This window comes from Myotis lucifugus, unplaced genomic scaffold (genome assembly GCF_000147115.1).
Source record: "Myotis lucifugus unplaced genomic scaffold, Myoluc2.0 scaffold_269, whole genome shotgun sequence".
Classification (NCBI taxonomy): domain Eukaryota; kingdom Metazoa; phylum Chordata; class Mammalia; order Chiroptera; family Vespertilionidae; genus Myotis; species Myotis lucifugus.
In genome coordinates this window covers 358,377-375,216 of record NW_005871317.1, presented here as the reverse complement: position 1 = coordinate 375,216, position 16,840 = coordinate 358,377, and the positions used below count along the sequence as shown (strand labels likewise).

At 48.6% G+C, this 16,840-nt stretch overlaps 1 protein-coding gene across 1 annotated transcript in view; it reads left to right on the top strand.

Annotated features, from left to right (window-relative positions):
* The window catches only part of NF2 (neurofibromin 2), a 63,655-nt gene that overhangs the window by 5,560 nt on the left and 41,255 nt on the right, over positions 1–16,840 (top strand). Inside the window, 1 exon segment of the mRNA XM_023762967.1 lies at positions 14,258–14,383. Coding sequence (XP_023618735.1) covers positions 14,258–14,383 — 126 coding nt within the window.

The following is a 16,840-nucleotide window of genomic DNA, read 5'->3' as shown; positions in this document are numbered from 1 at the left end:
AGTGAAAATTTACCTGATTGTAAATGATGTTCTGATGTCCTGTTGAAAGTAACGGCAGTTTGATCTATGATGACTGGAGTGAACTCCGCTTCGGAGAAGCGATCGGTCTTACTCTCCTGCCCTGTTATGATGTTATACATTCACCGAGCAACGTGCTAATGCATTTGAAAAAAAAAGAAGAAGAAGAAGAAGAGAGATGGTTCTTGAGGAATTCTTGGCTTTCTCGAGGTCAAACGTAGGTGTCTTTTTTTTTTAATAAGGAGTCAGCTTCAGAGCCAGTGGTAGTTAACATAGGAATTGAATCCTATCACCTTATGTTAATAAGTTCAAACTTTTTTTGCTGCAGAGATGGGGGGGGGAAGGGGAGAAATCTCTTCCTTGCACTGCTTGCTGCATTGCACAGTTGGCTCAATGCTTTGGAGGATTTTTCCACTTGAAAGACCTGATATTTGTCATTTTGAGAGAGTGGGTGCTGAATGTAATTTGCCAGGAGGCTAAACGGTTCTGTTATTTCTTATCTAGGCCGGAATTTTACTCTAATAACTCAATCTACCAGGAAGAAGATATGAAAAATTGCTCCGAATTGAGTTGTGCGAGATGCTGATTCTATCTTATATTGAGAAATAAAGCCTCCTCCTGGTGTCGGTTGATAGCTCAAAGGTTTTCACAGACCGAAGTGGGGTTAGGATAGGTTTAAATGCCAACATACACGTGGACGCGAAGTTGTCCGTGACAGAAGGAACTTTCCAAAGGGGAAAACAGAAAGGACAACTGGTATTTTCAGTAAGGTGCGAAATTTTACTATTATTATTATTATTATTATTATTTTGGTGCCCTTAAATGGAATCAAACCTGAGCCAAGCTGGCTAGGGCAAGATGTGAAATTTTAGATGCCCTGAGATTTAGGCACATAAACGTTTCCTCCTAGAATGTAAACTCCAGGAGGGCAGTGGTGGTGATTCTGTTGCTTGGGAATATGTAGTAAGAGTAGCCTACATGAGGCCGAGCATCTTTTCTTCTTATTTCAGAAGAAAGATGGACTCTACCTTATTTTATTGCTGGGCTCTCCCATGGGGGTTTTAAGCAGTGCCCGTGGCTGGCATGGGTGCCGCAGATCGAGTCAAGGGTGAATGAGGAATGCAGTTGTGCTGTGCTGGTGAACAGTGGAGAAGGAAGCCTTTGTAATGGTAGACCTTCTAGGTTATAATTAGTCTAACTACGATGAACTTTACCTTACGCCTTATTCCTGTTCAAGGATCTTTTTTTATGATGTGATACGTCATTGATCTCTATTTAGCTTGGAGTCCACTGTGAGCACAGGGTTCTTTTCTTATTTCTGCCATCGTTAATTGCTCTCCATTCTTTGGTCCCCAATGTGTCATTTTGAACATTTTTTCTTTTCTTTGTTTTTGGTGACTTCTCCAGTTATTCATGCTGGTTTTGCTTTCTCGTCCGAACACATTGTGGTTGCTTGTTTAATTTTAATTTCAGAAGTTGCAGCATTTGAGGTCTTAAAAACAACAACCCAGAACTGACTTTTCTCAGAGCGGCTCATCTTTTTAGCCAGGCTTCTCAGGACGATGCCTTCCGTCCTCCTGCCTGTACTTCGTCTAATTTAGATTCTAAATCCACGTGTTTTAGTACATTTTTTTTTTTTTTTAACCAAGTAAAACTTTATTACCAAACTAGTGCTGACTCAGGGGGGGAAAAATCTTTAATCAAATCTTCCAGTCGCTCACGGTGCTTGTCCCAGTTTAGGAATCGCTCCAGCACCACTAGGTGGGGTCAGAGCACATCCTTTCTTAAAGGCCTCGGGCCCTTGGCCTCTCCCAGCTCCTTTTTGCTTCTTTGCCAGATTTGGACCCGGCTTTGGCAAATTCACAAAACCTTCCTGCGGGTGAGTTCCGTCACTGACCGCTCCCCGTGCGTCCTGCCAATGTTCGTCTCCTGGTCTCAGTCATTGTGATCGTTTGACTTTCAGATAAAACTGCCAGGCCCGCGTAATTACTTAAACGGGTCTGAACTGGGCTGTGGTTTTAAATTCACCAAACAGTGTATTTATCTGGCAGCCTACTCGTGTTGATTTGAGATTCAGTCAGACCCATGAATGTGTTTAAAAAGTCTTCAGCCCACAGTCATTCTCCTCCCGCGGTAGAAAACCTTACCCGTCCTACCCGCTCGTACTTGTACCTGCCGGTGTTGTTCAAGTCAGTGTCCTTACCATGAATGACATGAAACTTAATCAAAGGTTAAGCTAGAAACAGAATACTTTGAAATTTCTTTCCGGGCCAAGGTCTGGGTCCTGCAGGAGCTGATTGGCATGAAAGGATTGTGTTCCGGTCCTGTTGTACTGGGAACTTTTTTGAAGGAATGCATTTTATTTATTTATTTATTTATTTATTCATTCATTCATTCATTTATATATTTTTAAAAATATATTTTTGATTTCGGAGAGGAAAGGAGAGGGAAAGATAGAAACATGAGTGATGAGAGAGAATCATTGATCAGCTGCCTCCTGCACGCCCTCTCCTGGGGATCGAGCCCGCAACCCTGGGCATGTGCCCTTGACCGGAATCGAACCCGGGACCCTTCAGTCTGCAGGCCGACGCTGTATCCACTGAGCCAAACCAGCTAGGGCTGAAGGGATGCACTTTAAGAGACAAAGTCCAACTTTTGTGAAGGGCAGGCGGAGTTAATTAGTTAGATAATACTTAATCATGGGTTGTATTTCATAGTCTGCTCATTATACCTCATGATGAGGTGTGTGAAATCTAGCTTTGTGTCTGCACTGAATTTCCTCTTTCCTATGTGGAGCTCTGCAGAATTTTGATTCTCAGTATTTCAAGCAGCGCAATCACTGATAAATGCCGAATAGCACTAGCACACTTGGTGCTGAAACACTTCTATTTTTCAGCAGCATTACAATTATCATTTTTGTTACATTAGAGAGTTCATTATCACCAGTCAGCTCTTGATTATTCGGAGAAAGGCACATGTTAGCAATAGCAGAACCCGCGTAAGGGGAGAAAATGGAGAATGCACACACCAATGAAATGTTCAGTGTCATTTACATCCCTGAAAATGATTTCCAGATAGCGCATGGGGCGATCCGGGATGAAAAGAAATGATTATAGCAACCGAAAAAGGTACTACCTGGTTTATACAAAACCATCTCGGGCTCACAGGCTCCGATGGTGTTAATCCTGAAGGACCGACCGCGTGATGATTGTGGACGCCGAGCCCCAAAGAGGTGAAGGGACTTTCCCCGCACAGCGGGCTCGGGTGTTTTATCGCTATTTGACAAGGCCGTGATTGCTCTCATGTTGCGAGCTCAATTCCGAGGACAGAAATTGTCTTCTTTGCTTTGGGGGGGATTGTTGCTTTTATAGCACCATAATCGCATTGTTTCCTTTTGCTTTGTCATCTGTCAGCCGGGTTTGAAGTGCTTCGTCTTTTTAAATCCTCACCCGAGGATATGTATAGAGAGAGGAGGGGTGGGGGGAGAGAGAGAAACACAGAGGGAGAGAGAGAGAGAGAGAGAGAGAAAGAGAGAGAGAAAGAGAGAGAGAGAGAGACATGGATGTGAGAGAAAAACACCAATTGGTTGCCTCCCGTGTGCACCCTGACTGGGGCTCAAACCCGTAACCCATGTATGTGCCCTGACTGGGAGTCAAACCTGCCACCTTTAGGTGTACAGGACGATGCTCCAACCAACAGAACCACCCGGCCAGGCCTCATCATCTTTTTTTTCCATAGCATCATAAAACCTGGGCATTGCAAGGGGCGTAAGAGATTGACAGGCGAAGACACTGAGGCCCAGTTGAGCCGCGTGGCTCACCCTAGCTCAGCGATGGCGAACCTTTTGAGCTCGGCGTGTCCGCATTTTGAAAAACCCTAACTTAACTCTGGTGCCGTGTCACATATAGACATTTTTTGATCTTTGCAACCATAGCAAAACAAAGACTTAGATTTTTGATATTTATTTGATATATTTCAATGCCATTTAACAAAGAAAAATCAACCAAAAAAAAAAATGAGTCCGCGTGTCACCCCTGACACGCGTGTCATAGGTTCGCCGTCACTGCCCTAGAGTGTAGGCTTGTGCGTGGCGGAGGGAGGGAGTTTAGAACGCAGGTCTCTTCTCTGGGTTCACTGCGGCCGCTGCAACCTCTCTCTATTTCAGCAGGAAACACGCCAGGGGCTGCAGACATAAGAACCCTGCCGCACCCCACCCCCCCACCCCCCGAAACTATAATAGATTTTCTTTTGAAAGATTTACCAGCGTTTCAAACCTCTCTTCTGTGACTTCCCAAAGTGCTGTGATTCTCTTGTCCTGTGGAAATATTTCTTGTCTATTCTCTGAGAGTGAGAATTCCTTGCCAAGGTGGTTTTAGAGAGAGAAAACCAGTCTGTGTCACCAGAGGGGGAAAAGCTATACCTCCAGGCCCACTTAGGCAATTACAATGTTAACGAGGAGCACCCTAACCCCCGGCTTCGTGGCAATCATTCCTTAGAAGGCTCTTCTGCTCAGGAGCCTCCTCGAGCTGTCATCATCATCATCATTATCATCAACATCGTCAGCCGCCCGCCAGCACGATTCGAGGAGACTTGAAGCAGCCCTGGCTCTCAAGGAGCGTGTGATGCGCAGAACCGGAGGCAGGACAGGAGTCGTGGGGACAGGCAGACGCCTTCTTTTTCTGTGCGCCCCGACTCATGGGCCTGGTGTTGTTTGTGGGGAGGGCGACAGCGATGAGATAAATGGATCTTAGGAAGGCTTGGTTCCGGATAAATGGAAGCGCATCGTTTTGCTGCCTCGGGAAGGGGCAGGCGGGGTTAGAACAAGGCCGGGAAATTGGTTGACAGAGGGAGGAAGTAATTTCAAGGTGGAAGGTCTTGAAACCAGTCATTTAAATAGATTTCGCATACTAACAGGGACGGTTGGAGGACGGGGACAGGAAAATTACTTGCTATGGTTGATTATGACAGAAATTGACAGGACAAGCGAGTGGAGATGGGATTTTTTTTTTTTTTTTTTTTTTTTTTTTTGCTAAGATCCTGTTTCTATTTGGAGGGTCCCCTTGCCCCTCATGGTGAGAAATAATGGCTAATTGGGAGTGTGTCTCCTTTCATTGCAATAGGGAACAGCACAATGTTGTGTAGTGCGAGCTCATAAGACGCAAGCACCTGTTTCTGGGTTACGGTGATACCACATTGAGTTGGGGAGTGCTGGTTTTATTCCTGCATTGCCGCACTTTTTTTATCCTCTTTAATGAAATAATATTTTAATGGGACTCATTATTCACTAGCTGTACAGCAAAATCATTTTTAATAACTCTTTAGATTGTGTTTATCTTGGATATGGAGGTATTTGGCATCTGGTTTGTTTGTTTTTTCAAAACGGACAAATAAAAGTTGTATTTGGGTCTGGTACATTAGCATCTTTGGTTCTCAAGTCTCCTGTAGTGAATCAGCTCCCGTAGGCCAGCCATGACCGCAAAAGTCAGGGGTAAACATTGGGAGGAGAAACCACGGCCACCCTTGGTTTTCCGTCTCTGGAATAACGGTAAACACGTGTTGCCTGTCCTGAACCACAGTTCCTTCTGTTGCTCTATCTGTAAGGGAGCTGTTTGACGCACTTTTTTAAAGGAGTTTTCTTTAAAAATATATATATATTTTTTTATTGATGAGAGAGAGAGAGAAATATCGATGTGAGAGAGAAACATTGATGGTTGCCTCCCATAACACAACCTGGGTGTGTGCCCTGATCGGGAATCGAACCTGGGACCCTTCGGTGCCTGGGACGGCGCTCCAACCCAACTGAGCCACCCCAGCCAGGGCTGATGGTAGTCTAAACCGGCCCGTGGTAAGATGACTGTCATGGGTGTTACTCACCAGGCTTCCCTGGTCAGTAGCCCCCCACCAGCCCTGTGGGCCGTCGGTGCCAGGAGCTTCCTGCAGCAGGTAAGCGCTGCATCCGGCCACGGCCCCGCTGCGGAGGCTGAGCGCTCAGTGCTGTTTACTTAAAACACTCCCGGTTGATAAATGACAAGCACTTCACTCCGGATAAAGCTCATAAATTCAGCCCCTAGAAAAAATAACAAGCTGGCGGCGCTCACTCCTGTTTATAAAGTTCATCCGCATCTGTCTTTGGTGCAGGCACAAGTATAGATCTATGAAATAGCTCTGCGGACTGTTCACGTAATAGAGGGCACAGCCACAAAGCACCGGGCGTCGCCTTCCCGGCCTCACTTCCGTGAGCCCCTGCGCTTGAAGGGCACCTTGGGCTCGAGGTCCGCGGAGTGGAGGGAGCGCACGTGCCGGGGAGTCCAGATCTGTGCTCCTTCCTGCCTTTCTTTTTTAAAAATATTTTATTGATTTTTTACAGAGAGGAAGGGAGAGAGATAGAGAGTTAGAAACATCGATGAGAGAGAAACATCGATCAGCTGCCTCCTGCACACCCCTCACTGGGGATGTGCCCGCAACCAAGGTACATGCCCTTGACCGGAATCGAACCCGGGACCCTTCAGTCCGCAAGCCGACGCTCTATCCACTGAGCCAAACCAGTCAGGGCTCCTTCCTGCCTTTCTTCTCCCTGCGGGACACCTCGCTTCCCCCCACCCTTCTCTTTTTTTCTTCCGAGAAAGGAGCCTCTGCCGCCTCAGCTTCCCCCTGCGGGGGTTGAGGCGAGAACAGGAGCTGTTGTGGTCGTCCCCGTGGAACAGTTTGAGGCCTCTTGGGACCGGGGGGGGACAAGATGGGCACATCCCCGGGTTTAAGGGGACGTTTCATTCATAACCGGGAGTGTGGTCTATTTGTGGCAGGCGTGTCCAGCGAAATTACCGGACCCTGGGGCAAACCAAAACGTGCTTTTCCGGGGAAACCGGGGGAACGGGGTTCAAAAGCTTTCTTTTTTTTTTTTTTTTTTAAATTAAATCTTTATTGTTCAGATTATTACATTGGTTCCTCTTTTTTCCCCCCATAACTCCCCTCCACCGAGTTCCCACCCCACCCTCCGCCTTCACTCCCCACCCACTGTCCTCATCCATAGGTGCACGATTTTTGTCCAATCTCTTCCCGCATCCCCCACACCCCTTTCCCCCCCGCAAGAATAGTCAGTCCATTCCCTTTCTATGTCCCTGATTCTATTGCAATCACCAGTTCATACTGTTCATCAGATTATTTATTCACTTGATTCTTAGATTCACTTGTTGATAGATGTGTATTTGTTGTTCATAGTTTGTATCTTTAACCTTTTTCTTCTTCTTCCTCTTCTTAAAGGATACCTTTCAGCATTTCGTATAATACTGGTTTGGTGGTGATGAACTCCTTTAGCTCTTTCTTATCTGTGAATCTCTTTATCTGACCTTCACTTCTGAATGATAGCTTTGCTGGATAAAGTAATCTTGGTTGTAGGTTCTTGGTATTCATCACTTTGAATATTTCTTGCCACTCCCTTCTGGCCTGCAAAGTTTCTGTTGAGAAATCAGCTGACAGTCGTATGGGTACTCCACCTGCTTTCTTAGCCCCTTCACCCGAGGACCAGCTACCCCACTTGGCTTTTTTTTTTTTTTTTTAAAGAAAGTTGTCATTTTAAAAAAAATATATATTTTATTGATTTTTTTACAGAGAGGAAGGGAGAGGGATAGAGAGTTAGAAACATTGATGAGAGAGAGAAACATCGATCAGCTGCCTCCTGCACACCCCCCACTGGGGATATGCCCGCAACCAAGGTACATGCCCTTGACCGGAATCGAACCTGGGACCCTTGAGTCTGCAGGCCGACGCTCTATCCACAGAGCCAAACCGGTTACGGCCTCCACTTGGCTTTTAAGACCCAGCTCAGACAGCGGCTCCCCAGCGCAGGCCCGCCCCCCGCCCCAGGCCTGGGTTGTGTTCCCATAGCGCTCTGTTCTGTTAGCGTTTGCCAGGTTGCATGTGCGTTATCCATTTACCTGTCTTCCCTGTCAGACGTGAACAGGGACAGTGTCTTGCCCCGAATTCATCATTTATCTCCTGTGCTGAGCACGACGACCAGGTCGTAGTGGCTGCTCAATAAATGTTTGTCAGATGAGTGATGGCGTGGTCCGTTCAATGAGAATTGATGGCGCCCTTTCTCATCTGTCATCCATCATCCGCGGAGCGAAAGAGGACTGGGAGGCTTTCAGCGGTGCCCCTTGAGAGCATCAGGAGTGGAGGCAGGGCCGGGATGGATGAGTCACTACCCTTTATTGAGTATTTCCTGTGGGCAGGTCTCTACCTCGGGCCTTTTCATTGTATCAGCGCTCTTAGTCCTGAGATCAATCTGCTCAGATCATCTGTCGATCATCCCCATCGAGAAGCGTGAGAAAGTCCGGTAACGTGCCCACGGTCGCAGCGTGACGGGGACCGAGATGCCGGTCAACGTTAGATAGCCACCCCCTGCCCAGGCCCTTCGGACTGGTTCCCGGGAAGAATGAAGTCCCGATGTCCGGGGACATCTGTCTCTTATAACGATTTACCTTCTTTCCTGTATCGCTGGGAGGGTCCTAGATACGACCCTTCCTCGGGGACAAGGAGGAAACAGTCACGCAGACGACGGTTTCTATGTCCCGAGGTGCACGCGGGAGAGGCCGAGTCAGATGGCTCGCAAAGACGTGCCGTTAGATGGCCCTCTTGGTCCTTTTGGGAGCTCAGCAGTCATTACTCTCCAGTCTTAATGCTACCCCTTCCTACGAGGACCAGCTACGCTTTTTTGCCTCTAGACCAGCGGTTCTCAACCTGTAGGTCGCGACCCCTTTGGGGGTCGAACGACCCTTTCACAGGGGTCGCCTAAGACCATCGGAAAACACATCTATAATTACATATTGTTTTTGTGATTCATCACTATGCTTTAATTACGATCAATTTGTAACAGTGAAAATACATCCTGCATATCAGATATTTACATGACGATTCATAACAGCAGCAACATTACAGTGATGAAGTAGCCACGAAAATAATTTTATGGTCGGGGGTCACCACAACATGAGGAACTGTATTAAAGGGTCGCGGCATTAGGAAGGTTGAGAACCACTGATCTAGACCTTTGCACGTGCTGTTCCCTCTGCCTGGAACACACTTCCCTGCTCACTCCTGCCTCCCCCACACCCAGCCTCCACTCGGCTCCTGTTTCCCACGACGGGAGTCAGTTTAGATGCCATTTCCCATTCCCCCAAGACAGACGGTCCCTTATTGGGCGTCCCTGCAGGCTCCGTGTCCCTGTGGCGGCACCCACACAGGTGTTGGCGTGAAAGCCACACCTGGAGCTGATTTTCACGCGTGGGGCGAGGGAGGGGACTGTTGGTTCCTGACTGGTTCATGCTCAAGACCTGGTCTGTGGGGGCAGAGGCTGTCTCTTTTGCTCCCCGTTTAGCCCCTGCCCCTCGGCTCTTGCTCGGACACATTGGGCGTTTACCAAACATTAGTTGAAGGAGCGGGTGGGTGGAGGTTCATCTTTTGCTTTCAGTTTTCAAGGCTCCTCGCGGGTTCTGGAAGCAGTTGGGTCTTCCGTCGGACCGCCGCCGTTGGCCGTGACTTGTGCGTCCCTGCGTGGCCGGACACGGTGGGGATAGAGACACGGCAGATGGGGCTCTGTTCCGAGGTGCCTACAATCTTAGGGAGACGTTCGGACGTTCTGATTACGGCACAGCATCAGCGCGGTACAGTGGGTCACTGATGAAGCTTCTTTAATTACGTTCAATTTGTAACAATGAAAATACATCCTGCATATCAGATATTTACATGACGATTCATAACAGCAGCAACATGACAGTGATGAAGTAGCAACGAAAATAATTTTATGGTCGGGGGTCACCACAACAGGAGGAGCTGTATTAAAGGGTGGCGGCATTAGGAAGGTTGTCACAGAGAGGAAGGGAGAGGGATAGAGAGTTAGAGAACACGATGTCAGTCGGCTGTCACCAAGGAGGCCCCATTCGCAGCCCAAGACCCCCCTGTACAGGGCGTCCCGAGAACCACTCGGAGCCACTGCGATACATGGTTCTTGTTTGTAAAAAGTGGAGCCCCGAGTTAGGAGGACCGAGCCAGCCTCACGCGTCTTGGGGAGGGCATGTTGGACAGGGATCCTCGGGTCGGTAGACATCATGTTGGTGGTGAGAGTTAACCTAAAAGAACAAATTCTTTTTTTTAAACACATTTTATTGATTTTTTTACAGAGAGGAAGGGAGAGGGATAGAGAGTTAGAAACATCGACGAGAGAGAAACCAATCAGCTGCCTCCTGCACACTCCCCACTGGGGATGTGTCCACAACCAAGGTACACGCCCTTGACTGGAATCGAACCTGGGACCCGTGAGTCCGCAGGCCGACGCTCTATCCACTGAGCCAAACCGGTTAGGGTCTACGTTAGCAGGATCTGTGACTCAGTTTCCTTATTTATACAAAAAGGGGGTGGATCTGTAGTAGGTAGACCCAGTAAGTAGGCTTATTTCCAACTCGGACATTCTCGGATTCTTTTTTTTTTATTTTTATATTTTTATTGATTTCAGAGAGGAAGGGAGAGGAAAAGAGACGTAGAAACATCTGGGGATCGAGCCTGCAACCCGGGCGTGTGCCCTTGACCAGAATCGAACCCGGGACCCTTCAGTCCACGGACCGACGCTCTATCCACTGAGCCAGACCAGCTAGGGCCCTAAGTTAAAAATCCAAGCAGGGCATTTTGAATCAGTGTGAGAATTTTTCGCCCCCTCTCCTCACTTTATCGCCAGCTCCCTGGGAACAAAGACATCGGCTCTGCATTCAACAGGGATAGTTCTGTATTTTAAAGACAAAGAAGGAGGAAGGAATACAAGAAAATTGCATTAATGCGGCATCATGCTTGAGAATTTAAACTCCCAAGTCAGGACAGTCCCTCGTCATTCCCTTTGCAGCTTCCTTCAGATGCCCGCGCATCCCATTGGCAGCCCCTTCGTGCCGTGGTGGTGCCGTGGTGCCGTGGTGCCATGGTGCCTGGCCGTGCTGTAGCCCAGCCTGGCCGGGGCTGTGAGTTAGGGAGGATTTGGAATTACTTTGATCTTGGCCCTGGGGTGTTTAACTTCTCCAAGCTAATGTCTGGTTTTTTATTGTTCCATTATCTTGTAGCAAGGTAGTCATTTATAATTTATAGACTGTGTCCTGGCTTAAAATAGAGACAAGAGAATAATCAGCATCCTGAAGCTTCTAGTTTTCCAAAATAACGTTTCTTCGGTGCCGTCTGCCTGTAGGAATTGACACCTGCCGTGGGTGCCTGCGTTAAAAAACCCTTTGTCCGGTGGTCAGGCAGGGACGCGGTGTGCCAACGAGCAGTCCTAAGCCCTGCAAAGGGGGAAAGGGATCATTAAAAAAAAAAAAAGTCATTTGATTTCATTCTCTGTGAAATAATTTCTACAACGTCAACCTCTGAGGTGTCTCGGGGGCCTCACTAAAGTCCCAGGGAGGGGACGGGGGCAGCGCGAGAAGGACAGATAGGAGACGCGGCTCCCGCGAAGGACAAAAGCCAGGGCGCGTCCCGGCCACTTGTCTGCTGCGGTTTTGGAGCCCTTCCATCTGGGCTGCTCCTTTGCTCCTTGATTGGACTGCAGGCCTGGGGGAGGGAGGGCTCTCCTGCTGAGAGCCTCGTAGAGAACACGCTGTTCATTCACGGCTCTCCTGCCGAGAGCCTCGTAGAGAACACGCTGTTCATTCACAGATATTAAAAATAGAAGCCCTGCGGGAAAAGTCCTCTGTCGATTCAGGGTTTAGCCCAAGCCAATCGGATATCAGAGGCCTAACTTATTTTTTCCCCCCTCTTTGCTTTTATACCAAGTCGTCTAAACCCTAATTATTCCCTCATTCCTTTTCGTTATGCACCTTCAGTGTGCCAGGAACTGGGTGGAGATTTCTTTCTTTCTTATTTATTTTATTATAGGAAGGAAGAGAGAGAGAGAGAGAGAGAAATATCCATGATGAGAGAGAATCATGGATCGGCTGCCTCCTGCAAGTCCCCCACTGGGGGTCAAGCCCACAACCCGGGCATGTGCCCTGACCGGGAACCGAATCCTGACCTCCTGGTTCCTAGGTCGATGCTCAGCCACGGAGCCACGCCGGCCGGGCCTGGGTGGAGGTGTCTAATGAGGGCAGAAGGAGAGCTGGGTCTGCAGTCGAGTGCTCTTGTTCTTCTGGTTTCCGGCGACGCTGTCATTGAGTCCCAAGTTCATTCTCGCTACGCCCACTGACGCTGTGATGTATCTCACCTGCTCATGACTGTACCTGGGCAACATCTGAAAGCCCACCTGGGACTTGGGGGCCCTTGGGGGTAGGGGGCGAGCCGCGGCCCACGGGCAGTATGGGAACAGGTTGGGTGATTTAACGCGAAAGCCACAAGGTGGCAACATTCACTAAACCGCGGGGCATTTTCTTACTTGTTTTTCCAGCTAAGAGATCGGACGGCCGAGGGGTGTAGCAGCCATCGCTCGGGCCAGCGGTTCTCAACCTTCCTAAGGCCGCGGCCCTTTAATACAGTCCCTCATGTTGCGGTGACCCCCGACCATAAAATTATTTTCGTGGCTACTTCATCACTGCAATGTTGCTACTGTTATGAATCGTCATGTAAATATCTGATATGCAGGGTGTATTTTCATTGTTACAAATTGAACATAATGAAAGCCTAGTGATTCATCACAAAAACAATATGTAATTATAGATGTGTTTTCCGATGGTCTTAGGCGACCCCTGTGAAAGGGTCATTCGACCCCCAAAGGGGTCGCGCCCCACAGGTTGAGAACCGCTGGCTCAGGCCCTTTTGAAAGCGGGGCTGTCGAATGCGAATGCGTGCACTGCGGTATATCGGTCTCCGCTCGTCCCCTGGTTCGGATGCTGAGAGTTTCAAACTGCTCTGGGTAACGGTGGGCCAGTTGCCTCCCCTTTGGCCTCAGTTCTACAGCGGGATCAGCGTGGACTGACTCGTCTCTAATGTGGTTTTTCTCCATGATTTATGGCTTTGGTCACAACTTCTTTTCCTATGTTGCTTTAAAAAAAAAAAAGTTCTGGTAAAACCAGCCTTTAAATTTTAAAACAAAGTGAAACGAGCAAACAACAGATCACTAGCCTTTTATCAAAGGGCAAGGTCGTGATTTAAAAAGAAAAAAGACAAAATCTCAAGGAAATTAATGTGCCTGGAAGCTGGCCCCCTCCCCGGGTTCACTCCGGAGGCTGGGCTCTCCTAGGTGAGGACGCGCATTTCCCGGTTTTCCTGAACGGGCTCTGGGGGTGCTGCGGTCGGTGGGGAGCTGTCCGAGGGAGGCACCGTGTGTGCTGTGCAGCGACTGAGCCGTTCAGCTCTCGTCGGCATCTCCCCGCTCCTGGTTTTGTGGAGGAAGCCTTCACCTTGTTTAGGAGCCTGTGCCCGTCAGCCACCTTCCTGTCCTCTCCGCATCCTGGGACCCGAGAGTGGAGAGAGCAGAGCAAAGGTTTCTGTGCGAGCAGGTTATGGCTCTTGCTCACAGTGTTTTGTGTGTGTGGTTTTTAAAAATATATATATATATATATGTGTATATATATATATATATATATATATATATATATATATACATATATATTATTGATTTCAGAGAGGAAGGGAGAGGGAGAGAGAGATAGAAACATCAGTGATGAGAGAGAATCATTGATGCCTCTTGCGTGCATGTGCGTGCACACACACACACCCCCCACTGTTGATAGTAATACAGTTATCTCCCATTCCCCTCCCTCCTTTCCCCTCTCCTCCCAGCCCCTACCCCCCCCCCCCCCCAGGTCTTCAGTGCCCCATTGCCTGTGCCCATGGGCTGTGCATAGAAGTATATACGTTCTTTGGTTTATCTCTTCTCGTCCCCCCAACCCCACATCGAGCTATGCTGGTCTGTTCCATGCCTCCCGGCTTCGGGTCTTATTTTGTCGGCCAATCTATTTTGTTCATGAGATCCCACACATAAGTGAGATCATGTGACATTTGTCTTTCTCAGCTTGGCTTCTTTCACTTAGCGTAGTATTTTCCAGGTTCATCCAGGCTGTCCCAAAGGGAGAGATCTCTCTCTCTCTCTCTCTCTCTCTCTCTCTCTCTCTCTCTAGCTGCATAGTATTCCATAGTGTAAATGTCCCACAGCTCTTCTATCCACTCATCTCCTGCTGGGCACTTGGGCTGTTTCCAGATCTTAGCTGTTGTGAATAACGCTGGCTCACCATGTTCTTTGTGTTTTCTTTTCCCCTCCTGGTTTGCTGTGTTGCAGATGAAGTGGAAAGGGAAGGACCTGTTCGACTTGGTGTGCCGGACCCTGGGGCTGCGGGAAACCTGGTTCTTCGGGCTGCAGTACACGATCAAGGACACCGTGGCCTGGCTCAAGACGGACAAGAAGGTTGGGCCGCAAGTGGATGGGGCCGGAGGGGCGGGTGTGTGCTCCGGCTCCTCCCTGCGCATGGGCCCAGCGCAGCTGCTCACCGTGGGGCTTGGCGGGTCCAGGGTAGAGAAGGGGGTTTCCTACCCCACCCAGGCTCTCCTGGGCACGCAGAACCCAGCACCATGAAACTGCTGCCACCCCCGGCCCCTTTCCTCATCGTCACCGGGCTGCCTGCTTTTTTTTTTTTTTTTTTAATATATTTTATTGATTTTTTACAGAGAGGGATCGAGAGTTAGAAACATCAATGAGAGAGAAACATCGATCAACTGCCTCCTGCACACTCCCCACTGGGGATGTGCCCGCAACCAAGGTACATGCCCTTGACCGGAATCGAACCCGGGACCCTTGAGTCTGCAGGCCGACGCTCTATCCACTGAGCCAAATCAGTCAGGGCTGGGCTACCTGCTTTTGGCGTTAATGCCGGTCAGCTCACTGAGCCGCTAGTCAGGCTTTGTGAATAAAAGTGACATACGTTACTTAGAATATATGTCGTTGAAAGATGTTCTTGGGGCTCATGTGCTTTATGAAATTTTATTTTATTTTAAATATATTTTTATTGATTTTCAGAGAGGAAGAGAGAGAGAGAGAGAGAGAGAGAGAGAGAGAGAAGCATCCATGTTGAGAGAGAAGCATTGATCGGCTGCCTCCTGCACGCCCCCCACTGGGGATCGAGCCCGCAACCGGGGCATGTGTCCTGACCAGGAATCGAACCGTGACCTCCTGGTTCATAGGTCGACGCTCAGCCATTGAGCCCCGCTGGCCGGGCTAAAAGTCTTTTTGAGAAACACCATGGCCCGACTCAGTCTACTCATTCGTGCAATCTAAGGAATAAAGAATGCCCTGGTCCCTGTGATGAAGGAAGACCATCCATTTAGTCCTCGTGATTTTCTGGGGCTGCTGAGGCCTGAAGGGGGCTCCCAGCAGTTCTGATGCGGCTCAGAAGTGAATATCGCCCGGGGAAGCTGCCCTCTGTGTGGGCTCATCTGTGCACACAAAGACATACTCGCCTGCTTACCTGCCTACCTAACCACGAAGATGGTTGAGACCAGGGCCATATGTGTTTCTCAGTGAATCTCAGAGGAAGTCAGTGTCTAATTCTTACCCCACATGGAGCCTGATTTTATTATCTGCCACATGGCATGATAAACAAAGCCTCCTGACTTCTGCCACTTTGACACTAAACTCACATGTTCACATTACTTACAGATGGACACTCATCTGAGTCTTTGTGTTGGAATCCCCGCAGGTTATTAATTTCACACGGTATTCCCCAATGATCTCGAACGTCAAGTTGCCCACCTTGTGCCCATGTCAGCAAGCTTGTCCGAGATCAGCCCTAGCCGGTTTGGCTCAGTGGATAGAGTGTCGGCCTGCAGACTGAAGGGTCCCGGGTTTGATTCTAGTCAAGGGCACGTGCCTGGGTTGCGGGCTCGATCCCCAGTGGGGGGCCTGCAGGAGGCAGCCAGTCAATGATTCTCTCTCATCATTGATGTTTCTATCTCTCTCTTTTTCTCCCTTCCTCTCTCTGAAATCAATAAAAATATATTTAAAAAAATAAAAATAAAAATCTATAAAAAAACATTTAAAATAAAAAAAAGATTATCCGAGATCAGGTTTATGTTAAGTCTCCTGGGAACCACCCATTGGAATTTGGACCGGGGCGTGGAAAGCGATCTACCAAAGACAGCAAGACTTCCTAGTATCTTGTGATTCTCAGCGAAGTGAATTTAAATCGTCTCCCCGAGTGTTGGCCAAATGGCTATCGGACTGGGGGCATCAGGAGCCATGGTGCCTTGCTGCTCAAAGGAAATCAACTGTGACCCATGTTAATGGCATGTTTATGGCCTGGAGGGAAACTCGTTCTGGAGAGCAGATGGCGCAGGCTTTTCGGGGGGTGGGTGGGATGGCTGGGAGATGAAAGGCGTGCGGCTTACTGCCTGCGCCCACGTGTTCTTGTGGGGCGTCTCTGGAGGTTCCTTGAAACACAGGGTCGCCAGGAGGGACACGTGTCACGTCTCCTGCTTAGCTGGTGTTCAGCCGATTTGACAAAGATTCAGTTCATCGTCCGAAGCTCCGTTCCAATATGGACCTGAATGTTGGGGGTTGTTGGCAGCAAGAAAAGAGAATAAAGAAATATTTACCACTATTTTCAAAAACGTTAGAAAAAAACATGCCGCCTACGATAAAGGCCGGCAGCCCAGAACCCTGGAGTCAGACATTTATAATTGTTGACGATCTCTGCGGCCTTGAGAACATTAGTGCCTTCATCTTCGCTCTCCTCACCCCTCGGGCACCCGTTAATTAGCTTGGTTCAGAAAGGCTGTTTGAAGTAATACCTCTTGTTAGTCACCACCTCTGGGAAATGTGATGAATTTATTACTTTTAAAAATATATTTTTATTGATTTCAGAGAGGA